This window comes from Rattus rattus, chromosome 18 (assembly GCF_011064425.1).
Source record: "Rattus rattus isolate New Zealand chromosome 18, Rrattus_CSIRO_v1, whole genome shotgun sequence".
NCBI lineage: Eukaryota > Metazoa > Chordata > Mammalia > Rodentia > Muridae > Rattus > Rattus rattus.
In genome coordinates this window covers 25,557,421-25,584,896 of record NC_046171.1, presented here as the reverse complement: position 1 = coordinate 25,584,896, position 27,476 = coordinate 25,557,421, and the positions used below count along the sequence as shown (strand labels likewise).

The following is a 27,476-nucleotide window of genomic DNA, read 5'->3' as shown; positions in this document are numbered from 1 at the left end:
CCAGTGTGGCTACAGGGACCACACCCAAGTCTGGTCAACCCTCAGAGTCCAACCTCCAAAACTCAAGTGATACAGAGACTGAAGGGGCTGAATGGCCCTTAAAGCTGTCAATAGAATCCAAGCACAGGAAACGTGAACAGTGAAATGGCCTGGAGCCTGTCCCCTGTACATGAGAGAACCAAACATGAATCATTAGGGTTGGGGGGAAACAGTAAGATTACAGAGTTCATGCTTGGTCCTAAGTTCAGTCCTTAGCATCCATGTGGGGATGGGGGGGGGGGAGCGGATATTAAAACAGCCAAGATAAAAGTATTCTGTTGATGAACACTTGATTCAGGTGAGAGAAGCAGATGAGCTCACTCTCCCACTGCCCACTACAGTAAAAGAAGGCTAAGGGAAGGAAAGGGTCCTCTGTCCTGCTGGTGCAGGGTCAAAAGGCCAAGAAACCAGTAAGTCCCTGGATTTTGATTGGCCCGCACACTCATTTTTTAAAAACTGCCTCCATTCTAGCTGCAGCATAGGGAATTGTCCCATCTAAGGGGCTGAGAGTGCCTGGTCATAGTAATTCCTTCCTCCTCTACCTCCATAACAATTAGGTAGTCCCTCTAGGCCTGCACTGCCAAATAACTTCCCAGCTGTGTAAAATGGCTGACAAGCAGACACCAGAAACACAGCAAGGGAAGCAAACCAACCTCTGGTCTTGCCTGAGGAGAAAGCTGCCAGTGACAGGATGTCCCCACTAAGAGACTGCTGTCCTGAGTGGGGTGAAAACCACTCTGGCCTCAGGGGACGGGGGAACTTTGCTCAGCTGCATGTGACCCAGAAGCCCCTGAGCCTGTTGACTTCTGCCTGCCTTGTGGCATAAGCTAGGGTTTCCCTAAGGCTTCCTCAAGGGGAAGGCCAGGCTGGGACATCTGGTCCAAGGCAAAACTTATGCCATCCTCACCTTCACAGAGGTTAACACTAAAGACAGAGTAACTAGATAGCTATTGGGAACAATGACAGTGACAGATAGTGATGAGCTATTCTGTCCCTGGGAAGGCAATGTCCCAGGTCCAAAATTAATGGCTTGCATTTGGAAAGTCTAAACAAGTCTGCTGCTGAGTTTTCTATACTTTCCCCAAAGTGAAAGGAAGCAATTACAAAGCTCTCTGCTGTACTGGGGCATGGAATACATATAATCTTAGCATCCAGGAAGTGGAGGCGGGAGGCTCATTGAAAAAAAAAAGGCAAAAATAAAAGGCATAAAAATCCAACCCATTTGTGGCATCCTGCATATATATTTTGTTTTGTAGAAAAGCAGTTTAAACAAAATCCAGCCATCAGGTGTGAAAAGCAGAAGTAAGGGTGTGGATAGGCGATACACATGAGATGGTGAACAAATAAGGAAGGACTTCGTTACGGTAACGCAATTGCTTAGGAAATAAGGCTGCTTCACCTCACCCTGAGACACACATGAACTCTCCACAGATGTGGTCTCTTTAAAAATAATGCAAACTCCTCAACTCAGAAGAGTAGGGATGGTTTTTAAAAGCTTACAACTTAAAAGAATGTAGTTTATCACACAGTATTTCTCCAAGTTCTCTCTCTCTCTCTCTCTCTCTCTCTCTCTCTCTCTCTCTCTCTCTCTCTGTGTGTGTGTGTGTGTGTGTGTGTGACTAGAAGAAGTTGGTTCTCTTCTTCCACCAGGCATGGCAGCAAGGGCCTTGACTAATGGAGCCAGCCCTAGTCTTTTTTTCTTTCTTTTAAAAAGTAATCGGTAAAATTTTTGGTTTTATTTATATCTCATTTATATTATTAGTTATATTTGTATATACTTTGTAATTTTTGCTTTTATAGACTGTATATTTTCTGATTTTAAAAAACTGACATACTAAAAATTAAAATTGGTATTAATAAATTGTGGCTATGATTATAAAATTATAGACAGAGGAATTCTTATAAACTTATGCCATATGTTTATATGTTACTTAAAAGAATAAAAAAACCCAACAGAATAGAAACATGAGAAGAATGAGATGGACTCGGGGAATGGCTCACATGATGAGCGTCACTGAGGAGAGGGAGGAAAGACAGCTCTTCCTCTGAGCCTAGGGAAGAATAAGAACTGTTAAATAGCTGTTAGGTTTTATAGCTCCGGAGTTAGAAATTAATAAATTGCACTGGTAGCTTTAGTGTCACTGCAATGCAGGAGGCCCTGTCATCTGCTAAAGGGAAGGTGGGGTATAAACGGAAGCAGCTTAATAAATGTTGATTGACTGTTTCTAAACGGAAGTGTATAAATGATGCTGGCAGCTCAAGGCAGCCCTGAGCTTTGAGGTCACAGAACTCAGCAGACTGGTGGTGCCTAACTTTTGTTCAGATTCCTCTCACTCACAAATGGATTGAGAAGCTGAGAAGATACATGTATGATTTATCTAAAAAGTTTCAGACTTCTCAAAGGAGTGACTCTTACAGACACATAGGGCACATACAAGAGAAATGACTTGGCCTGCAATAGCATCTGTATTTCTGTAGCTCAAAGCAACTGAAAATTCCAAGTTGTCTAAGAAACAACCCTTCTGAGCATTATTGAGACACAGAATCTAGTGTCTGACATCACGGGCACTATAGCAAAACTGAAACTTTCTGAGGTAAAGCTGCAGTGCTGTGGTCATAGTTTACCCTGTCCACAACTATTTGGCTTTCTGGGAACTGTTTGTCCCCACAAGTATTATTCTCCCTTTACTTTTTGCTTTAATGGTTTGCTTTGACATAGCAAACCAGAAATATCACACATTCAGTGTATCTATGATAATGTTAAACATTAAGAAGACCCATAATAGCTGAATGTGGTTGAGCACACCTTTGATCCCAGCACTCAGGAGTCTGAGGCAGATGTATCTCAGTGAGTTCAAGACCAGCCTGGTCTACACAGTAATTTCCAGGACAGCCAGGACTGCATAGAGAAACTCTGTCTTGAAAAACCAAACCAAACCAAACCAAACCAAACCAAACCAAATAGGGAGACCTAGAAAGCAAGAACCAACTTACTATTTGAACTGAAAGAACAAAGAATATGTTCACCCTGAACAACCCTCCACACTGTTTGTCTCCCTTTGACTCCCCCTTGTATAGTTGTTGAGATGGAAACATTCCACTGCTTAGGGAAGCTCCTGAAGTCAGAAGGTAAGCAACTCAAAATAGTTCCAGGAAGTCCCAGAAACCGACCAGATTCACGAGGCCCCTCCCTCCCAAGAGGAAATAGAGAAGACTGCCAAGTCGCTGAGAGACCAGCTAAGTAGCCTGGGGGTGGGGTTGGGAGATGGCGTCAAAAACCAGGTGGGCGACCTGGCAGAGGTTTAGACCATTGGAAGCACCCGGAAAGGACACTCTCCAACCTGTTGAGCTGCCCACCGGCTGTGCAGTGTGTTCCAGGTTCCCAGCTTTTGAGAGCTATGCCTGTTCTGAGTGAGCTGTACGTGTATGCGTGTGTGTGTGTGTGTGTGTGTGTGTGTGTGTGTGTGTGTGTGTGTGTGTGTGTGTGTGGCGACTCCCCAGGAAAGTCTGTCACACAACACTTCACACTCTGAGGTACTTTTGGCTTACACCAATAATAAAGAAGGGAGGAGCTCAGGGGGCTGCAACCCTTCTGAAACATGAGTAGGAGCTGGGCAGCACGACTCCCTTTTAGGACACGGTTCTGATTCACTAGCAAACCTCTGATCCATACTTTTCTGTCTCTGAATCCAGAACGCTTCTTCTTCTTCTCCTCTGGGTAAGGCTCGGCCGTAGTGTCTGCAGCGCTTCCTTCATGGCTGGACACTTCCCGGGTGTCCTTGCTCTTCCCTTTATCTCCAGTGTCGGTCTTCTTGCTGTTGACGCACGGTGGAGATTCTGCGTGAGCCCTGGTGGTGCAGAAGAGAAGCCTAGATTAAGCTGGCAGCTCCATAACGTTAACAAGCACTCGCACACAGCTTAGCAGAGCTCCAATCACACTTGCCATGAATCCCACAAGAAGAACCCCCTAAAACAACTGAAGACACTCAGCACCCCTGTGGTATACACGCACATGAAGCAAAAGCAGCAGCCTGCTACCTAACTAAGCTAGGCACAAAGGACGAGTGCTACCTCTGCACTGTATTTCCATGAGTGACAGAGCTGAGTTAAAGCACAAAGCAGGTGAGGTATGGGGCATGGCTAGTTCCCGGTCTCAGGCTGTAACGGTCTGAAGAAGGACAGACGGGAGGGCACAGGAAGTTGCTCTTCAGTGGGTTCATCATTTCATGCTCATCCCCATTTCATGGGAATATCAGTTATCCTGAATGTATGTCTGTGCAGAGTGTGTGTGTGTGTGTGTGTGTGTGTGTGTGTGTGTGTGTGTGTGTGTGTGACGTCAGCAGAGGACAGAAGAGGTCAATGGATGCTCGGGGACTGGAGTTTTAGACTCATGTGGTTACTGAGAACTGAACCAGGTCTGGATCCCCAGCTCCAGGATATCATCTTAGGCTTACTTTCCAATGAGTACGTAATTTCATTCTTTTTAATAAGTACACCACTTTCAAGAGAAGGACATTCAGAGTCATAATTCACAATGAGAATATATTTAATAAGGTTAAAATGTTTTTAAATGGCTAATGTGAGAAATGCTATGTACCGTTTACAGTAATAAAAAATAGAAATAAAATAAAAACAAGTAATAAAATCTCTCTCCCTCTGTGTGTATTTGTGTGTCTGTGTATATGTATGTATATGTATGTACGTACATGTATGTGTATGTATATGTACATGTGTATGTATATGTATGTGTATATGCATATGTATATGTGTGTACATGTATATGTATGTATATGTATGTGTGTACATGTATGTGTGTGTGATATGCATGTAGAAATGCAGAAGTGGGAGCATGCATGTGCCAGGCTAGTGTGTGCTGGTCAGAGGACAACCTCAGGTGTTGATCTTCGTCTACCACCTGTTTGAACAGGTTCTCTTTCTTGGTTGTGGCTATGAACATCCTCCAGGCTACCTGGTCCATGAGGACCTCCCTGGAAGATGACAGATGCCCTTCCACATTTGGCTTTGTGTGAGCTCTTCACGCTTGCATGACAAGCACTTTACCCACTGACTGACTCCTAGACCCACTGTCATTTTTATAAACCCCAAACTGTCAAATGTGACAGATGTGGCGCTTATACCTGTGATCTCAGCACTCACAGCACATCCCTGGGCAGCCTGATCTACACAGCAAGTATCAGGCCAGCCAGGGCTACACAGTGAGATCCCGTCTCAAAAACCCAAACTAGAACAAATCAAAACACCCCAAAGATGCTTCCCCCTAACAGCGTATCCTTATTCTTTTAGGTTGGCCAGTACGTTTTACAAAGAAAACAGAATGTGAGTGACTAATGAAGGAACACCAACAAAAGTCCTCAGCTGTGCTCCCAAAGAGGAAGGGGACAGAGGAGGGGGGGGAGAACGAGAGAGAGGAGAATATGTTGCTATTAGTGTACTAGAATAATGAATGAACCTTTTTCTCAGATTTTTGTTTATTGAAGTTATTATTTTTTTAAACATGATTATATTCTTTTGTTTGGCTGGTTTGGTTCTCTGACACAAAGTCTCTCTACATAGCCTTGGCCATCCTGGAACTCACTATGTAGACCAGGCTAGCATCCAACTCACAGAGATTCACCTACATTTGCCTCCTAATTGTTGGGATTAAAGGTGTGCACCACCACACCTAGCTCAAGGTAATCTGTTTCGATCTTGGTTTCCCTCCCCATCTCCTCCCAGATCCTCCCCATCTCCTCCCAAGTCTTCTCCATCTCCTCTCAAGTCCTCCCCATCTCCCTCCTTCCAGCTCTACACCTTTTTCTTTTGCTTTAGAACACAAACAGGCAAATAGAAACAAACAATCAATAAAGAAAAAGCAGAGAAACACAGACACAGACATACACAAAGACATACACAAAGACAGACAGACAGACAGACAGACAGACAGACAGACACACACACACACACACACACACACACACACACACACACACACACACCATAAAGACACAAAATTGGAAATCACAAAATACAAGCAGAGCAAAGAAAGGCCTGGGCATGGGACTTGCCCTTAAGTGTGGCTCCCATCGTCAATGAAACTCATTTTTCCCGTGTGGGCAGTTGTCAAGTGGAGATAGCTTCTGGGTTAAGTTTTGAGACAGGGACTCTGCCCTCAAGAGTAGACCCACAGGCAGATCAGACATGTGGTTTGTTTCAATTAGTTTCCTACAGCACATTTTGAAACACTGTTATGCTTAAGTATCTTGTAGAACTTGGTTTCTCTTGGTTTAGAACACCAAGGTTCTCACCCTAGGTCATCCTGCAGGCCTTGTTTTTGTCTTTTTAAGTAAAGTCATGCTCATAAAGACATAAAGACACCAGCCATTGACTCCACAGCATGGGCACTGCACAAAAGGCTTCAGTTACAAAGAAAGGCAAATTTAAGAGGGGAAGAAAGCAAAATGAGAAAGAAATTTGGGCCAACAAAGAGCACAGGATGGAAACTACACAGGTATCTCAGAATTTCTCAGGCTGACAACATGTCATCAACCCTGATGCCATCAACCTGGATGCCACCAACCCCAGTGCCACCAATCCCGATGTCCCTGCTCTGGCAGGGGACACAACTTATTCCACAGACCAACATCATCAACAACAAATGATTCAGCAAAGAAATTCTGAAGTGGAACCAAGTCAGAGACAACACTCACTTCTTCCACAGGAGACCGGTACTTGCAGTCACCGCGGATGCTCCGAGGAACGCCACCAACATCAGTCTCCGTTTAGTCTGTGTGGGCTGAGATGCTCCATGGTACCAGCGGGAGCCCACGGCCAGTTCTGCCAACGCAGAGAGGGCGTTAAGACGAAACATCCTGTGGACAAATGACAGAAACATTACTTTTAGATGCTGCTGGTGGTGACGATGACGATAACTATGACGACGATGACAATGACGATGATGACAATAACGATGTTGGCAGACGCAACACCAAACGCTGTCAGACACCATACTGTTTTGCAGGTATTGGCCTCAGAACAACTTATGAGGCCAGAGCTACTACTTAACTACATATAAGTCAAAGTTAAATTAGAAGACAGGAACCACACACTAACTTAAACCGAGAAATCCAGATATAAAATATGGTTAATTGTAACAGGAGAGTTAATCACACAGATATAAAGAGACAGCAGCTCTAGGATGCAGCCACACTCCCAGGGCTGACAGAGAGCACCCAAAAGGAGCCAGCCCAACCAGGAATGATTCCCAGATCTTATGGAGAGGACAAAACTATGGAAACTTGGGAATTTTACAAAGGTATCGCAGCAGCAAAATGTACTAGAAAGCCAGTTTGGAGGAATGCCAGGAGAAGCCGTAAGAACTCACGGCAGGAGAACGTGTTGGTAAGGGGAAGCTCTTCTTGGATCAGGGGAAGCTACTGAATGTCCCACTGAGGTGTGAGCCCACAGAAGCAACAAGGAGAACAGGAGCCCTCGCCCTGTACACCCGGCTCCTGGTGAGAAACAGGGAGTCTAAAGGGAGAAAGTTCCAGGACAATGCAAGCAGATCTAGCACTGAAAAGCAGTAGGTAACCGAATAGCTTGAAACTCGCAGGGAGGTCCACGCTAAAAAGCAGTGGGGTCCAGAGCTAGGCGGTGCCACATTTTAGTTGGAAGTCTGGTACTATTTCATGTGCTAATGCTGAGAGATGTTTCCATTAAAGTAATTGAAGTTTGATTTAAATCCTTCTCACTCCCAGCCCTTGGAAACCTTCTTCCCTACCAGATTCTTTTCATTTCATAGTTAAAATATCACTAAAGAAAAAAATGTCCTTTAATGCAGTGGTTCTCAATTTTTCCAATGCTTCCTTAATACAGATTTCTGTGTTGTTGCAACTCCCGACCATAAAATTTTGTTGCTACTTCATAACTGTGATTTTGCTGTTATGAATCATAATGTAAATATCTGATATGCAGAATATCTGATATGCAACCCCTGTTAAAAGGTCATTAGAGAACCCTTTGGGTTGAGAACCACTGTTTTAATGTTTTGTTTTGTAATGGAACCTCAACAAGATGGTACCATAAGTGAAGTCCCCGTCCTTCTCAATCACCAAAACAAAGGTCTTAAAAGCTGAGAAAGCTGTGCTGAAATCCACAGAGCAGACCAGAGTGCCTGTCACCCAACCTGCTGGCAGCCGGAATACTGGAAACAACCCATATACTGTCCAAAGGGCGCCCCAAGAGAAATAAGCGTGGGCACTATATACCATTAAGTTCCACTAAGGAACACAGAAGACAGCACACGTGTTCCCTACAGATGTCCAGGATGCCTGACACAGCTGTGAAGAAGCTCTGTGACACTGCTGTGGCCAATGTCACCCTGATGAGCTCTGATGGAGAAGAGGCCTGTGTCCCTCCTGACTACGTTCCCAACTGGGTCTGGCTGACTAATTGAAAATAGACGGTTTTTCATCATAAGACAGACACATCCACAGTTGTTCATATTACTACTCAACAGACACTCACCTTCGCACCCTGAATCCCAGCAGCCAATTCCACTTTCCTATTCTTTTAATTTGGGGTGCCTGTCTCACTATGTTCCTCACTCCTACCAATGAAGTGCAGAAGAGTTCTGCAAAGTCCTTTTAGGGCATGCTGCTGCTAATCTTCCTCCACTTCACCCAGAGATCATTCTGGAAGTAGGCACTGGCCCTTCTACCTGGGTTCTACAAGAATGAGGTCTCAGTCTGAACAAACCACTGTCAGCTCCAGCTGAAACAGCTGAACACAGCAGCCCTTCTGAGCTGTGAGAAATCATGTCTGAGAGCAAAAGCCACAAAGACTGGGGGGACTGGGGCAGGGGGAAGCCTCTTCGTTGCCACAGCCAAGAGCGAATTCAGCATCTAACAGAGTCACCGGGGCACTTTCACTGAAAATGACCTGCTTAAAGCCATGCTGCCCGCATGTGAATCATCTGAAAGATGACTAACAGTTCAGATTCTAAGAAAGCAAGACACACTTGAAACATTCTTTTACATTTTTATTACGTGTGTGTGTGTGTGTGTGTGTGTGTGTGTGTGTGTGTGTGTCTGCATGTATACATGCACAGATACCATGGCATGTTTGTGGAGGTCACAGGAAAACTGACAGAGGTCAGTTCCCCCATGTGTGTCCCAGAAATTGAGCTCAGGCTGTTAGGCTTGGTGGCAAGGGTCTTTAACAGCTAAGCCATCTTGCTGGCTCTTTGAGACATTTTAGAAATAGTATTTCTAAAATGCTATCTAAATAAGTAGAAACAAATTATAAATGGGCATGGGGGGGTACTTTACAAACACAAGGATCTCATCAATTCTCAGAGCCCATGTTGATGTTTTTAAGCAGTGCATGCCTTTAATCCTGGCACTTTGGAGGTAGAGGCCAGCCTGGGCTACATAGGGTGCTCCAGGCCAGCCAGGGTTACACAGTGAAACCCTCTCTCAAAACAACAACTAAAATCCAACAGAACAAATCAGGACACGCAGACAGATCACTGGGCAGCTTAAAAACTCAGGGCTAAGGACACCCTGTCTCAAAAACAAAACAAAACAAACAAAACTCAACAACAACAACTCCATAGCCAGATGGTAGATGGTGCCTAAAGAACATGGCCAAGGCTGAGGCTGTCCCCTGGTCTCCACAAGGCTAAGGCTGAGGCTGTCCCCTGGCCTCCACATGGATAAGGCTGAGGCTGTCCCCTGGCCTCCACATGGCCAAGGCTGAGGCTGTCCCCTGGCCTCCACATGGCCAAGGCTGAGGCTGTCCCCTGGTCTGGCCAGGCTGATGGACAAGGCTGAGGCTGTCCCCTGGCCTCCACAAGGCTAAGGCTGAGGGCTGTCCCCTGGACCTCCACAAGGCCAAGGCTGAGGCTGTCCCCTGACCTCCACAAGGCCAAGGCTGAGGCTGTCCCCTGGCCTCCACACAAGGCAAGGCTAAGGCTGAGGCTGTCCCCTGGTCTCCACATGGCCAAGGCTGAGGCTGTCCCCTGGCCTCCACATGGCCAAGGCTGAGGCTGTCCCCTGGTCTCCACATGGCCAAGGCTGAGGCTGTCCCCTGGCCTCCACATGGCCAAGGCTGAGGCTGTCCCCTGACCTCCACATGGCCAAGGCTGAGGCTGTCCCCTGGTCTCCACATGGCCAAGGCTGAGGCTGTCCCTGAGGCTGACCTCCACATGGCCAAGGCTGAGGCTGTCCCCTGGCCTCCACATGGCCAAGGCTGAGGCTGTCCCCTGGCCTCCACATGGCCAAGGCTGAGGCTGTCCCCTGGCCTCCACATGGCCAAGGCTGAGGCTGTCCCCTGGCCTCCACATGGCCAAGGCTGAGGCTGTCCCCTGACCTCCACATGGCCAAGGCTGAGGCTGTCCCCTGGCCTCCACATGGCCAAGGCTGAGGCTGTCCCCTGACCTCCACATGGCCAAGGCTGAGGCTGTCCCCTGGCCTCCACATGGCCAAGGCTGAGGCTGTCCCCTGGCCTCCACATGGCCAAGGCTGAGGCTGTCCCCTGGCCTCCACATGGCCAAGGCTGAGGCTGTCCCCTGGCCTCCACATGGCCAAGGCTGAGGCTGTCCCCTGGCCTCCACATGGCCAAGGCTGAGGCTGTCCCCTGGTCTCCACAAGGCTAAGGTTGAGGCTGTCCCCTGGTCTCCACAAGGCCAAGGCTGAGGCTGTCCCCTGGTCTCCACAAGGCCAAGGCTGAGGCTGTCCCCTGGCCTCCACATGGACAAGGCTGAGGCTGTCCCCTGACCTCCACATGGCCAAGGTTGAGGCTGTCCCCTGGCCTCCACATGGCCAAGGCTGAAGCTGTCCCCTGGCCTCCACATGGCCAAGGCTGAGGCTGTCCCCTGGTCTCCACATGCAGACACCAACACAACAACAAAGAGTAGAAACGACAGAGGCTGCTCAGTCAGCTTGTATCTCACATCATCGACAGCCTCAGATCAGCTCAAAATTCTGATGGAAAGGCAGAAATGTCAGGGACATTCCCAAATCCTTAGGGTCTTTTTAGATACTTCCAATAATTCCTGAGAATTATTGGAAAAGGCTTTTTTCCCCTCTCAACAATGCCCTGGAGGTCACAGCTGGTCTTTCCTTCTCTCTCCAGGCAGATATGGAGGAAGGCAGAGCCCTTAACCTAGGTATGGTTAAGGTATACTTTGTAAAGTATGCATTGGTGTCCCTCAACTATCCCTCTAGGCCCCGTCTCCACCCAGCATGCTCTGGTTCCCCAATGCTCAGCACACTGCTTTGTAATCTAAATTACCCTGGACTTGGCATGTATCTACCCAGGGCAATATATTTACCCATAGCTCTGCTTCCTGACTCAGTTCTGAGTTTCCTCCAATGTTTTTTTCCTTTTGTAGACACATAGGCATGGGCAGGCTACTTTTTTTTCATTAAAAAAAAAAAAGGTTTGCTTTATTCTATGTCTGTGAATATACTGTATCTGTCTTCAGACACACCAGAAAAGGGCATCAGATTCCATTATAGATGGTTCTGAGCCACCATGTGGTTGCTGGGAGTTGAACTCCAGTCCTCTGGAAGAGCAGTCAGTGCTGCTAACCGCTGAGCCATCTCTCCAGCCCCTGGACAGGCTACTTAACTATTTATTTCCACATGAGAAACACCTGTATAGCATTAATTACACAGGCCCTTACTCCTAATATTTATATATACGAACAACTTCTAATTTACTAAAATAATTGTATTTAGCGATCGGGATTCCTGTCAGATTCAGTTACTGGCCTGTTACTGACTATTCCTGGACTGAGGGATGATCCCAGGCCAAATCCTCTGTCAACGCTGGAACTTTATCTGCTGTCTTATAGACAAAATGCGAACAGATTTACCTTGTGTGACTCAAGCTTCAGTAGCACAATTCCAGCAGTCCTCCCCCCCTCCCCCAGAGCTCATCTCTCAGTTCTGTGCATATGCTGATAAAATCCAACAGAGAGGCCAGCTTTGTATTTTCCTCCTACCTGATAACTTCTGAATCTTTTCTTTCTGATTTATTTTTAAATGAATATTTCCCAGATGTATGCATGTGTAGATGTGAATAGCTTTGCTTCTGGCAGCAGCAACAAGGAGCACAGAGAACGCACATGTCTGGAGAGACTGTGGTCATCACCAGAAAGAAAGGGCTCCAGGGGATTCTCAGCGAGATAGAAAGGTATAGAGCCAGCACTCAGGCTGGAGAGCTGCTCTGACAAGACTGGGAGACCAGGTCAGCCTCATTTGATTGAGATCTTTGAGTGCCAAACTGAGAGTCAGACACTCTCTCTCTCTCTCTCTCTCTCTCTCTCTCACTCTCTCTCTCACTCACACACACACACACACACACACACACACACACACACACACACACACAGAGAGAGAGAGAGAGAGAGAGAGAGAGAGAGAGAGAGAGAATTTTTTCTTTGAAAAAAAAAAATCTCTCGTGATAAGAAAGCACACAGCCTGAGAGAAGCCTGGAGAACGAGGAGCGGGGAGGGGGCAGTGAGAGCTCAGAGTGCAGAGGCTACAGTGCAAGCCTGACAGAACCCACCTTCAAAGAGCCAGACACCACCGTGCACACCTGAAATCCCAGTGCTCCTCCTTCAAAACAGGAGGTACAGGCGAAAGAACCCTTGGTTTCAGCAGAGGATCTAATTTAACCTTAAAGTCTATGCTATCGCTTTGAAATGAAATAATTTTTCCCATATACAGATGACACAGATGTTAATAAGCTGCCATTTTATTTTCTTTCCTTCATTAATCTATTTTTTGTTCCAATGAACCCAATTGGAGACCTTGGAGAAGCTAAGGAAATAATAGTTTTCCTCCTCCACTCATCTAAAACAGTAGTCAGCCGAAGACATTAGGTTGCGTGTGTAACTCATTACACTTTTAGGATCACTAAGCACCAAGTCCACAGCATGACCTGGATTCAGGTACACAAGTCTACCAAGAGGGCTGAACACCTTCGTCTCACAGAATTCCCGCCATTGTTGTTGAGGTGGGATTTTACTGCGTTGCCCAGGCTGGCCTCAAACTTCTGCACTCAAGCAATGCTCTTGCCTCAGGTTTTTTGAGAATCTGGAACCACAGTCACCATTACACCAGACTAGCATATCATCTTGAAGACAAATCTGGGTTAAGAGGACGACAGTCCCCACCCAGGGAATGGCTACAAAATGCAAAGTGTAAGGAATGAATTACAGGTGAGGGAAAAGAAACTCTTTTTCTAGATCTTTTCTTTTTATTGGATCTCTAAAATATTACTATATAGACATATTCTGTAACATTTCAAATTTTAAAAAAGTCTTTCCCTGGTGTGGCAAGATGGCACAGCAAGTGTCTGTGTGCAAACCATGACCGGAGTCTGCTCTCAGATCCCGTACAGGAGAACCACCTCCCCCAAGCTGTCACCTGACCTCCATATGCACGGTGTGGCACTGGCCTGCACATGTTACTGATTTAATAAATAAAAAGACTTAAGTCTCACTTGATCCCATACTCCCTCAGGCTGACTCAGTGGCATCTTATGTCAGTTGTCTCTCCTCAGATTCCAGTCTGTTTAATACTGCGGTGAGATTTTCAGCCCTGCTGATCCGCCCGACGCCGCTCTTACTGTTATCATAATGATTTTAACATGCTTATCAGGGTCATCTTCATATTGCCAAACCCTAGCTAATTTCTGTCCTGATCCTGCTTGACTTTTAAGAAGCATTTGAAAAGATAATTACTCCTTCACCCTCAAAATGGTCATACACTACTCTGGGTCAGGGTCTGACTGAATCTATGAATGGATGCTCAGTGTTTAATCCCAGGCAAGTGGGAGGCAGAGGCAGGTGGATCTCTGAGTTCAAGGTAAGCCTGGTCTACAGAGGGAGTTCCAGACTAGAGAGGGCTACATAGCGAGATTCTTACATAGACAGACAGACAGACACGCGCACACGCGCACTGGCTTAACGATGCCTTAGATTGTGTAAATACAACTCTACAGCACTCATGGACCAGCAGTCTTCAGAATGTATCATCAGGTAAGTGATGACTGACCATACTTGCTATAATGTTACATCCTCCTACTTCTATTGATTGATACATTATGGGACTCTTTCTAGAATAAGAACTCCAACACCAGATGGAGTGGGGAAGAAGCGATGTCACTGGTGGACACCAGGAGAGTGGAAGAGAGACGTGACCAGGGCATGGAAGCCAGGATTGCTCCTGAAAGCCTTCCATCAGGTCCAGCTGCAGTCTCCCTTACACTCTGGGGCGAGCAAGCAAAGAGCTGACAGGAGCCTTCATGGCAGTCAGCTTTTGTCTGTCAAAGGTATGTGCACACCCTGCAGTTGACACGTGTGAGTTCGTGTGGCCAGGCTCTTAAGGGCAATGTCCCGTGGTTGTTCAGCCGTTTCTCCAGGCCATTGTTCCAGGCAGCCGGTGAAGTCATGCTTGGCCACAGGCAGCAGCAGCAGCAGCGCTTTACGTGGGTCTAACAACTGCTCTTCCCTGCCCCCTTCCACTTTCCTGCTCCTTGCTCTCTTGCTTGATGCGTACCTACTGTGCTGGCTGGTTTTATGTCAGCTCCACACAAGCTACAGACACCAGAGAGAAGGGAGCCACAATTGAGAAAACATCAGGCTCTAAGGGATTTTCTTAACTGGTGGTTGATAAGGGAAGGCCCAACCCACTGTGGGTGCTGCTGTAGGTGGGCAGGCGGTCCTGGGCTCTATAAGAAAGCAGGCTGAGCATGGGGAACACCCACTAATCTGCACCTCTCCATGGCCACTGCATCAGCTCCTGCCTCCAGGTTCCTGCCCTGTTTGAGTTCTCTGGTGATGGACTGTGATGTGGAAATGTGAGCAGAATAAACCTTTTCCCCCAACTTGCTTTTCTGCCATGCGTTCTATCACAGCAACAGAAACCCTAACTTTAAACCTCCTTAAAAGGCTTCCAAGGCTGTCTGAGGACCAACTTTCCTTTTCTCCCCTCTCATCCTAGACAACCTCCTCAAATCCTACAGCTTAAGTAGCACTTATATCTAAATTCTTCTCAGAAGGTCACCTCTAGCCTACACTTTCCGTAAGGACACAGCTAGATTTAAGTTCCTAGTTTAGTCCTGAACAGAAATCCCGATTTTACCAATTTACTCCTCTCATCTCTAAAACCCAAACGTCTAGTCATTTGAGCCCAGACACAGGAGTAAGTTACTCTTGGTTTCTTCCCTCTTAAACTATCGGGATCCTCTTAAAAAAAAAAAAAAACCATAAATCCATATAATGTATTCTTCATGACAAGCATAGGATGGACAGCTCTTAAAAGGTAAAGCAAATTCTGCATCCTGAACCTAATTAGGTCAGCTGCTTGCTAAGAGTACACAGGCAGACAGAAATAAAATCAACACTTCCTATTACTCAAGTGACATTTGTGACACCTACACTGTCAAAGCAAGGTGTTTTAGAATCACCTGTCCACGGACATGCTCTGAAAACAGAACAGAACATACAACCCACTAAAAGTTCTCAGATCGAAGAACCATAGAAGATGAAGCCTGGGAAATTCAGGAATAAAACAACAGAAACATTTTCATCATGTCTGACTGCATCAGGGGCTCCAGGGATGATCACTGCCGGAAATTATCATGCTGGGGGTGAAACTGGCCCATCCCAAGGGCCCTGGCGCATCTCCTGGGCATGGGTGAGCCAGCCCCGAGGGTTTGAGAGGAGAACTGGCCCTGCCCTTTGACAGCTGTGGCACTGAGTGCTGGAGAGCTCGCCCTGGTGGTGTGGGTAAGGGAGAAGGACTATCTAGTTCTGGTAACTGGGGCAGACACTGAAATCTGCACATGCGCATCGTGGCTTTTCCTTTATCCTTTCTCTAAGTTGTAATTCTGCTGTGGGCGAGATGACAGATAGACATTTTCTCTCTAGTTTTGGCCGTAACTGTAAATAAATTCACTTTTCCATGTATATACATTATGTTGTTTTCTCTTAATGCGGGTGAGTCGCCCAGAGCGACTATGGCTGGGAACTCTGATAACATGACCAGACTGCTTTAATTCTTATCTTTATCAAGCCTCCACCCTTCATGAGTTCTTGACTGAGACAAAGGAAAACAGAAATGCATACGGACCCTGGACACACAGGAGAAAACTCAGGGATGAGCGTATCTCAAACATCTGTTTCAGAGGCAGACAAAAATCCCATCCATCTCTGGAACAAAGTGGTCCCTTTAAGGAGAGGACCAGAGCTGGAGGGGCAGTGCAGCAGTCGAGGCTTGTGGAGCAAAAACAAGACCCTATGCTTGCAACCTAGAGGTCTAACTGCAGAAGAATGGATGAAGAAAACGTGGTCAGCAAATACAATGGAATTTTCCCAGCCACAGAGAACAAGGTTGTTTGCAGGAAGACGGATGGACGCAACTGGAGATGATCATAGGTAGTGAATTAAGCCAGTCTCAGAAAGACAAAGAGTGCATGCTTTCCCCCCACCACCATATACACCATTTGAGACAGAGTCTCAACTGCATAGTGCTGGCTAGCTTAGAACACACTAGACCAGGGTGTCCTCAACTCAGATCTGTCCATCTGCCTCCTGAGTGCTGGTGCTGGAATTAAAGGCATGTGCACTATGCCTTCTTTAACCAGCCTCAGTCTGTCCCCTTTGGTATTACAAAATGAAGCCATCTACAAAACGTTTTGATCAAAAACAGTGCAAATTACCAAAATAAATAAATAAATAAATAATAATCACAAAAACATTTTTTTTTATTTTTTATTTTTTTTTACAAAAACATGTTTTAAGTCTAGAGTTTGTGTTATGCTGCATGCATAGCTATCCTGAGGTGTACGAAGCCTACAGGCTGGACATGTCTGTCACAGGGATACAGGAGACAATGGGGAGGGGGAGAGAGAGGGAAGGAAAGGTGGAGCTATACAGGGGAGTGTGCTCAATATAAACATGTCCAAAACCTTAAAATACTTCAGGTTCAAGCCCCACTACCAAACAAACAAAAGTGTTAGGAGTACTGTTATGGGGCGTGATGGGTGGAAGGCACCCAGAGACCTGCTAGCTCTCTCCACAACAGGAGCCATTACAGTGTGCAAGTATGTGGTAGAGAGATGGGAGAGAGAGAGAGAGAGAGAGAGAGAGAGAGAGAGAGAGAGAGAGAGAGAGAGAGAGAGAGCGCAGAATGGCTTGAGTGTTATGAAGAGAGGTGGAACTGGAGACAAGAGGTGGAGAGAACAGCTTGATGCAAGCAGTCTGCCATGAGGCCTGAGGTCATGGTTACGTCCTGGTCCAATCTGCTGCTGAGCGCCATGTCTGGGTCCATGGCTGTGTAACAGTGGGGTCTGCGTCAGTTCCACAGCTCATATTACCACCAAAGGCCATGCAGACATCCTTGATCTGGGCTGCCATCTGGGACCATGTTGGTGTCTACGGGCCGTGCAGAGCTGGCCCAGTCCCTCACTGGCTGAAGCACTCTACTTAGGACGTAAGGCCCTGCACAATACCTGGATAGCACAGTCCTGGTGCCTGAGCAAGGGTGAGCCAAGGGAGAGTTGGCCTCGTCCCTCACTGGCTGCAGCACTCAGGAGAGTGGGCCCTGGACCTCACCTGGGCAACACAGTAGAGCTGGCCCTGGTGACATGGGCATGGGTGAGCCAGCCCCGAGGGTTTGAGAGGAGAACTGGCCCTGCCCTTTGACAGCTGTGGCACTGAGTGCTGGAGAGCTCGCCCTGGTGGTGTGGGTAAGGGAGAGCTTGCCCTGGTGGTGTGGGTAAGGGAGAGCTTGCCCTGGTGGTGTGGGTATGGGAGAGCTTGCCCTGGTGGTGTGGGTATGGGAGAGCTTGCCCTGGTGGTGTGGGTATGGGAGAGCTCGCCCTGGTGGTGTGGGTATGGGAGAGCTCGCCCTGGTGGTGTGGGTAAGGGAGAGCTCGCCCTGGTGGTGTGGGTATGGGAGAGCGTGCCCTGGTGGTGTGGGTATGGGAGAGCTGGCCCTGGTGGTGTGGGTATGGGAGGCTTCGCCCTGGTGGTGTGGGGGGGGATGGGGAGCTTGCCCTGGTGGTGTGGGTGGGAGAGCTTGCCCTGGTGGTGTGGGGTGGGAGAGCTTGCCCTGGTGGTGTGGGTATGGGAGAGCTTGCCCTGGTGGTGTGGGTATGGGAGAGCTTGCCCTGGTGGTGTGGGTAAGGGAGAGCTTGCCCTGGTGGTGTGGGTATGGGAGAGCTTGCCCTGGTGGTGTGGGTATGGGAGAGCTTGCCCTGGTGGTGTGGGTATGGGAGAGCTTGCCCTGGTGGTGTGGGTATGGGAGAGCTTGCCCTGGTGGTGTGGGTATGGGAGAGCTTGCCCTGGTGGTGTGGGTGGGGAGAGCTTGCCCTGGTGGTGTGGGTGGGAGAGCTTGCCCTGGTGGTGTGGGTGGGGGGAGAGCTTGCCCTGGTGGTGTGGGTATGGGAGAGCTTGCCCTGGTGGTGTGGGTATGGGAGAGCTTGCCCTGGTGGTGTGGGTATGGGAGAGCTTGCCCTGGTGGTGTGGGTATGGGAGAGCTTGCCCTGGTGGTGTGGGTAAGGGAGAGCTGGCAGGCTGACCATCTTAGCTACCACCCAGGTCAGACCCAGGGCTTGAGGTTGGCTCACCCAGCATCTACCTCATCTGTGAACTGCTGGAGCCTGTGAAGGGCCCGATCACGCAGATCCAAAGCTGCAGGATCTCCATGACACAGGGCAAGAGAAGTATGGGTGAAGATCCATGGTTGACAGTAGAGCAGAAGCCAGAAGCCTCACCCCAGACCAACGAGTCACTGCAGTGAAGAAGTGTGGACAAAAGGGTGCACTGTGGGATGTGCTGTGTGACACACCGCACCTTCCATGACAGTACGCTTTTGTTGTTGTTTATTTATTTTAGGTTTGTACCTTCGTGGGGGGGGGTTGGCAAGAGATGTGGAGGGACAGAGAGAGAGGAGTAGGATTGATACTCATGGTGTGAAGTTCGCAAAGAAGCAATTTAAGCAATATAATGTTTTTAAAGAGTGTCGTGAATGCAGATCTGAGTGGGTGCTGTCTGCACTGATAAGTCTCCAGTGATTTAATCAGCCCTCTCTTCCCAGAGGCACCCCCATTAAATGGAGATTTCCTTTGTACATATAAATGTCTTATAAAATTCAGTTTTCAGACCTTCTTCTATAACTGTAGTTTCTTAAAACAATCAGCTGGAAATGATCCTTATGCGCAAAGGATTGCGCATGTTGACTCCTACGGTCATGTTTTGGAGTACTATGTCCTGAACCCCATCATGTTTCAGTGAACACTGGTTCATTTTTCTCTGATTGCTTGTTCTTTAGTGTGTACTTGTCCAGTAGTGAGAGGACGGAGTGGATTCCTGTTGTCCTGGAACAGCCTCTCATCTCAACAGGAAGAGCATTCTTGGTTTCCAACTGTCTCCTTGATCACTGCTTCATGGTGTGTAGCATTCTGGCATGCTTACACGATCTGCAGGGGTACCCGTCTTGCTGGGGAGTACCTGGGCTGAGTCACTGAGAAGAGTCGACTGTGTACCCTCTCCTTGCAGTCAAGGTTCCTCTATCTTTTTTTTTTTTTTTTTTAAACAATTTACTAAGTTATTGTTCCGGGCATTTACCCTAGGAAAACATATTCCCTGGAAAACTTAGAAACAAATGCTGATAGCAGCTCCATTCATTCACTCACAGCTCCATTTAAAAAGTATCCAGTATCGCTGGTCATTAGATTAGAAACACAATGAGACACCATGGTACCCCCATTTGTATGCCTAAGAAAAAAACAACTAACTGGACCGGGAGGGTGCAAAGCCAAAGAGGTGGTGTACATCCCTGCTGGGATGCAGGATGGGGGCCCCTCTGGAAGACAGCTGAGGTCTTCTGAAAACATGCTCCTCCCACAAGATTCTGCAATCCAGATGAAGACATTTATCCTTGATAAAATTAAACTTTTTTTTAAAAAGAAGAATCTGTACAGGAGTGTTTATAGAAGCTCTTTTTATAAGTTACCCAAAAGTAAAAGTTTAAAAATCTTCTAACAGCTGAATGGATAAACTGTGGTACAGCTGTAGAACGGAACGCACCCATAATCAAGCACAGATTTGTCAAGGCTGGAGAGATGGCTCAGTGGCTAAGAGTTTGTGTTGCTTCACCAGAGGACCTGTGTTTGCTTTAGAGCGCCCACGGGACAGCAGAAAACCAACTGTACCTCAGTGCCAGGGCATCCACTGCCTTCTTCTGGCCTCCATGGGCCCCAGGTATGTGTTAAGTACACAGACACGCATGCTGGTAAAAACATCCACACACACAAAACAACAACAATAAAATATTGTTAAAAACAAAAAAGAATGGATTTGTGATACATACAACAATTTAGATGAATTTCAAAAGCATTCTACTGAACGCAAACATCCAGTCTCAAACAGTGACCGCTGAGCATACACATACACACACACTCATTCTCTCTCTCTCTCTCTCTCTCTCTCTCTCTCTCTCTCTCTCTCTCTCTCACACACACACACACACACACACACACACACACACACACACACTACAGCAACAGAGGACACATCAACCACGCCAAGGAGCAGAGATATGAGAAGCTCTGAGCAGACAGAGATGGCAGGAGAGAGCCTGCAGAGGCTTTCACATGTTGGGGTAATGGAGAAACGAATCTGTACCATTAAAGGTCTTGCATCCAATTTTGTAGATTTGTGCTGGAGAAAAATAGAAATGCATTTTACTGTATAATAAATTTGGAAGCTTTTAAAAGCCACACTGCCCACTGTAGGATCTCCCTGATATTACATTCTAGAAAAGGTAACGAAAAAGCAGAGCAGTGGGTATTGAGGTCAGAGGGTGAGAGAACAGGATGACCCCAAAGGGGCACAAGGGGCTCTCTGGAGGTAAGGGATCTGTTCTGAACTTGATTATGTCATTGACTACATGACATTAGTTGTCAAAACCTAAGTATCTACAAAGATAGAGACAATCGCAGCAGCAACAACAACAAATGATACTTCTGGAGTCGAGGATATAGACATTTGAAACTGTTTAAAGATGTGGTTTTTTATGTGTATTTGCCTGCGAGCATATGTGTGTACCATGTGTGCCTGGTGCCTGGGGAAGCTAGAAGGAAGCTCTGGACCCCTGGAACTGGAGTTACAATAGTTGTGAGCCAACATGTGGGTGTCCGACCTGGGAACTCTGGAAGAGCAGCACGTGCTCTTAACCACCTCCCTCTCTAGCCCCAAAGGAAGATGGTTGTTTTCTTGTTTATTGTTTTGTTTCTGAGCCCAAACTTGGATGACAGTTGCACATGAATTATATCTTTACAATTATTTTTTAAAGTGTGTGTGTGTGTGTGTGTGTGTGTGTGTGTGTGTGCACGCGCGCCCGCATGTATATCTGAGGCAGAAAATAATTGTGAGTCTAAGGACAGCATGGGCTACAAAATGAGATCGTTTTTGTAAAAGAGAACAAATAGGAAGTTTTATCCAGCCTACCCTGAACTCAAGATATCTTTCTCTACCTGCCTCCCAAGTAGTTTAGACTATAGGTTAAAACCACCATGTCTGGCTAAGGGATTTCTATATGGTATATATGTATGTGGAAATAAACTATCTTCTTTTCCCTCCTAGGTTTATGGTAATGCCTCTACAACCAAGGACAGATTTATTAAAATAATATGCAAATATATTTAAATAATAATAATAATAATAATAATAATAATAATAATAATAATAATAATAATAATATATGATATGTTTTAAGCCAGGCATGGTGATATATATATATGCCTTTAATTCCAGAAGAAGAGAGGCAGGCAAGTGGATCTGTGTGAGTGTGAGGGCTACAAAATAACACTGTCTTAAAACACACACACACACACACACACACACACACACACTCACTCACTCACTCATGTGCACACACACACATATGTATGTACTTTAATGACATCTAGCCACATGAAAGTTATTAGGTAGAGCTAAATATGATAAAAACAATCAAATGGTTCATGTAAGCGTATAGCCATATCTTCATTTGTGATTTGCCTATCAGCTAATTCATTCACTGTGACAATCTGTTTAGGATACAATGCGTTTTGGCAACACCACTGCGTGACTAAAGCTAAACTTCAAAAAAGCTGAGACTGACCCAGGAGAGCACGTTTTCAGTAAAGAGGAGGGCCAAACAGTGCCAGCAACGATGCACTCCATTCTTCACTAAACACAGAGTCAGAATACTGCCTGGGCGGTCCTGAGATCAAACGCTCGGACTCTGAGGACAGAAGAAAGCAATCAGACTGAGCAAGATTGTTTCCCGGTAACTGCTGAGGACTCTACTGCCCAAGTGCCCCTCCCAATAGTTCTCATCCGACATCTGTAGTAGGTTCAATTTCCACAAGGGGAAAGGGTACTCATCTAGAAAACATAGTAACAACTTTGTGTCGGAATAAATGTGTGAGTCAATGGCATATCACTCACTGCCATGTTCAGCCCAGAAGAATTACTTGTAGTACAGGCTGATCTGTAAGAATAATGTGTTTATAGACAGCTGCACACATCTCTCAGGTATATATGTCTGCCAAATGAAGACTTTTCCTATATAAATAACCATTTCAGTGTCATTTCCCTAGTATTCACAGAAGTAAACATTGCTATACATACTCCTTTACAACAATTCGCCTGTATTTATGGTCTCTCTAAAAACCAACATGCCAGGCTGATAAACAATCTTAGGGATTTCACAGGGATTTCCTACCTGCTCCTCCCCTCCCGCCATGCTGTCTTTAACTGTTGGTCCAACTTCTAGTTTCCCAGGTACTTTTTCTTTCAAAGAAAAGGGAGAAGTGTCTTGCTATGGTAAGAAGCTGTTCTGAACATCTTGGCTCAGATGCTCCACTTCTGCCTTGTATGTCCCTCGGACTGCACAGCATTCCCGGCCACATCCCGCTCTTGACCAGGCAGTCCTTAACAAGAGCCTCCTTCTCACTGAAAGCTGTAAACTTTGGGACTTTATTAAACTCAAACGAGACAATGAGAAACTGAACACAGGGAACAGTACAAGCTGCTGTTATGTGCTTTGTTTCTATTTTGCTTTAATAAGCAGAGGCCCATAAATATCCTACTCTACATAATTAATTAGTTCTAGCGATCAGACTTAACCATCTTGACCTCTTAATGGACAACAATTCCTCAGGAAGTCAAGACTATGTTTCATTACTGATGGCAATTATGTGCTTACCAAGGAAAATATGGATAATAAATTATCACAGGATGAGGGCTACAGAGAAGGCGCAGCAGGCAAGAGCACCTCCCACACAAGCATGAGGACCCGAGTTCAAATCTTCATCATGCACATGAAGCTGGGCATGGCTACTAATATGTGTGCCCGTGACACTCCCCCAAACACACTGACACACAGTGGAAACACAGACAGGAGGATCGCAAAGGTTTGCTGACTGCCAGCCTAGCTCCAGCTTACGTCTCAAGGGAGCAGTGCAGAGAGTGGTCCAGCAGGGTTCTGATTTCTTCCTCTAGTCTCTCTATACGCGGATGCATATGCATCACCCACAGGTATGTACACACACACACACACACACACACACACACACACACACACACACACACACAGGAAGACAGTGTAACATGAAGTAAATTATAAATAAATGTTTGCCTAGAAAGTAAAGTAAGTCAATGCTGCAAGCCAGGCATGGCACATGCCACTGCCATCCAGAGATCAGAAGAACAAGAGAGTGGAGATTATGACATCAGCCTCAGCTACAAAGAGAATCCCAGAGCCAATCTGGGTTACACATCAAGGCTCTGTCTCAAGCAAGCAAGCAAAATAAAGAGGAAAAACCTGCTGATGGCCTAATTAAAATAAAATATTACACAAATATATATACTTATATAAATATTATCTTTTTAGAATTCAAAGAGTGAGTTAAGAAAACATTATTTTTGTTATGCTGCAATTCGTGAGGAGCATTATCTGGTCTCCTTGCTGATTCCTGACACATAGCTCTCTAAAACCATTGGGCTCTCAGAGTGTAGTTTTCTATTGTTGGGAACAAGCAAAAGAAACATATCCTAAGTGCTACCATTTTGTTTTCAGACTCCATTTACTCATAGGGAGAAACTAAATTCAAGGTCTCAGCTAATCTAGTGGGATTTGCTACTAAGAATTAGGAATCCCAATAGCTAAACATCTGTTGTAAACAGTTGTCTGACTCAGACATCTCAAGGACACCTTGTAAGGAGACAGTTGTCTGCGTCCAGCCATCCCAAAGACAACTGGTCTACCTTGCTGGCAGGGTCAAACAAGATCATATTACCAGGCCTAGGAATGAACATCTATCCCCCTTCTCCAAAAGTTTCCTTAATTGTCTGTTAACCAGTAAAGAATATAGAAATTGCTGTTATCTAAACCAAGTTATATTAGTTGTAAAAATATATAACCAACTGCCTATTATGTTTTAATTATCTACACGCAACTGACTTGCACCCCTGTCCCCTTATCACTCTGAGCTCTGGACCTGATGTCTAGGAGAATGAATTAAGGACCTTGAAGCCAGGTACCCTGGATATGGCCCAGTCTCCAATGGTTTCTCCCTTGCTTAACCCACAATTGTCTAAGTACAACTGGATAACACTGTAGCTTCCCTCAGCTCCCCTCCTGTTGCTTTAAAAATTGTTGTACAATCTTCCTTCAGGATGTAGTTCAGATCCTCAACTGGCTGACTCCTTAAGTGCTCAGAAAATAAAGCTTTCCTTTTAAGCTTCCATACCTGAAGTGAGTTTTCTTGGCTTCCACCCCAACCCAGCACTATGATAAATATACAAACGCAGATTGACTACTAGGGGCAGCTTCAGGTGCGAGCTGGTCCAGAAGGTTGGCACTCTCAGCCCTGCTTCCTATCCCCAGGGAGGGGAAATGTGCTGATGGTTGAGCTGTCCCTGCCAATTATTTCATCAGCCATGGCTCTATGGAACCCCCAAAGACAGGACTGAGCCGGGTCTGGGCTGCTAGAGGTGCTGACAGGATGACAGACCCTCAGGCAGCATGGGAGCACAGCACCCCTTCCTTAAGCAGCTCTTCCACCTTGCCTGCTCCCAAGCTGTGTCCTTTACATAAAGAGTAAGATGGCTCAGCAGGTAAAGGCACTTGCCACCAAGGCTAGGGACCTGAGTTTAATCCCTGGATCCACATAGTGGGAGGAGAGAACCAACTCTTGCAAGCTGCCCTCTGATCTCCACAATGCCTGTCTATACGCATGCACACACACATTCTAAAATAGTAAAGACAGGTTGGGGATTTAGCTCAGTGGTAGAGCGCTTGCCCAGCTCTGGAAAAAAAAAAAAAAAAAGATTATCTCGATTCTAAAATAGTAAAGACAGCATTCTCCGGAACTCTGGAAGTTCTTGCAGCAAATGACCAAATCCAATCAGGAAGTGTGAGATACTCACAGCCAAGTCACACAGGAGCCATAGGGAGTATGGGGGCTTACTGCTTGTAAGGGGAGGGAAGGCCAATCCAGTGGGACTGAAGCTTTAACCTGCAGGAGTGTAGATGCATCTGCTCCAGTTAGTGTCAGACCTGAATCAAACAATAAGACACCTATGTGGTGTTAGAGAACAGGTCAGGGAAGAAATCCGCGTGAGGTATCAGATGTGAACCTCTGAGTCCTGGGAGACCCAGGAGAGGAAAGCAGTTCTTGTCATGGCTTTAGTTTTCCTTTATACTGTTGAATCCAGGAAATAAAAAGGGTTTTTTCTTATAATGTAAATCCCACTGTAAACCCATGACATCAATCCTGTTTCTAAGAAACTGTATGGTTTTACATAAAAATTGTCTCCTTTCCATGCTTGGTGGTGCTCACCTGTAATCTCTGCACTTGGGAGGTAGAGAAAGGAGGATCCAGTGTTTCAGGTCATTCTCACTTAGATGCAGAGAGAGTTTAAGGCTAGCCTGGGCTACAAGGAATTATGTCTGGAGGGGTGTGGTCCTGGTCCAACAACACACAGTCTAGTTAAATATGGGCAGAAAACTTGAATGGACAAATATTCATTATGAGTCAGGAGGAAAATGTATATCAAAACCACACTGAGACACTTTACCTAGAAAATGTTATCAGAAAATAACAAAGAGAATAAATATAGAAGAAGTGGAATTCGGGTGCATGCTGGTAAGAACGCAAAATTGTGGGACTTTCCAGTATGAAAATTCCTCAAGAGTGGAATATTGCATTACCACCACCAACTCCTCCTCCTCCTCTCTTCTTCCTTTCTCCTCTTTGTCCTCCTCATCCTTCGTCCTCCCCCTCCCCCATGCCTCCTTTATGAACAGTGCACTTTTGTATCTGGCCATTTTACTTGGTACAGTGTTACCCAGCTTCATCCATGTTGTGGCCCAGTGCACAACTGTCTATCTTTTGAAAAGTGGACTAATATTCCACGCAGAACAGGCCCCGTCCTGCTCATCCATCTTCCATCAATAGATGCTTGGGCTGTTTACACTTCGGTTTTTGGGACTAATGCTATTGATACCTAAGTATTTATTTGAATCCTTCCTTTTTTAAAATTTTATGTGTATACCTAGGAGTGGAGTTGGAGATCAGAAGGTAATTCACGGGGCTGGAAGAGATGGCTTGATGGCTAAGAGCATTGACTGATCTTCTAGAGGACCCTGCTTCAATTCCCAGCACCACACGACAGCTAACCTGTACCTCCAGCTCCATGAGGATGGAGAGATGGCTCAGTGGTTAAGAGCAGGTACTGCGCTTGCAGAAGACCCAGGTTTGGTTATCAGTACCAACACGGTGGCGGACAACCACCTCCAACTCCAGTTCCTGAAGTCCATCACCCTCTTCTGGTCTCTATGGGCACTGCGTGCACATGGAGGCAAACACTCACAGACATAAAGTAAAAATAAATAAACCTTAAGACAATAAAAAAACAAATAGTTTTGACAAGAGGATCTAGCATATGGTGGGCCCCAATATTCTCAAACAGTGATTGACACAGAAAGTGGGAGGGAATAATGTACTAGAATGTTAAAAGATGAAAATGATCTCAGAAATTTTCAAGATTTCAGTGTGAAAGGCAACAGGCCAGAAAGGCCAACTTAAGAACAAAAGTGAACAAGCGACAAACTGGGAAACAAACCTAGATCTAGTAGTTCCTTGTCTGGCCAACTTCTTGCCCTTTGCTACAGAAATAATGTCAATAGCTTAATATTGAGTGAAGTAACTGGGTGTGGTGCTGCACATTTGTAGTCCCAGGTGAAGAGGAACTGGGGTGGAGGCAGGAGGACCACTGTTAAGGTCGAAGCCTGCCAGGGGTACACAGACTTTGCCTTAAAAGCAAACCCAAAGCATGAGGTTAGTATATTTAGCTAATTTCTTAC

General features: G+C 46.1%; 1 protein-coding gene across 3 annotated transcripts in view; it reads right to left on the bottom strand.

Moving 5' to 3' along the window:
- Micu1 (mitochondrial calcium uptake 1) overlaps positions 1 to 27,476 on the bottom strand; it is a 150,941-nt gene that overhangs the window by 116,150 nt on the left and 7,315 nt on the right. For all 3 annotated transcript variants that reach the window (XM_032889179.1, XM_032889180.1, XM_032889181.1), the window contains exons 2-3: positions 6,747 to 6,908; positions 3,713 to 3,887 (exon numbers count right to left, since the gene is read on the bottom strand). In XM_032889179.1, the coding sequence (XP_032745070.1) occupies positions 3,713 to 3,887; positions 6,747 to 6,907 (336 nt within the window). In that variant the 5' untranslated portion in view covers position 6,908. The remainder of the gene's footprint in view (positions 1 to 3,712; positions 3,888 to 6,746; positions 6,909 to 27,476) is intronic.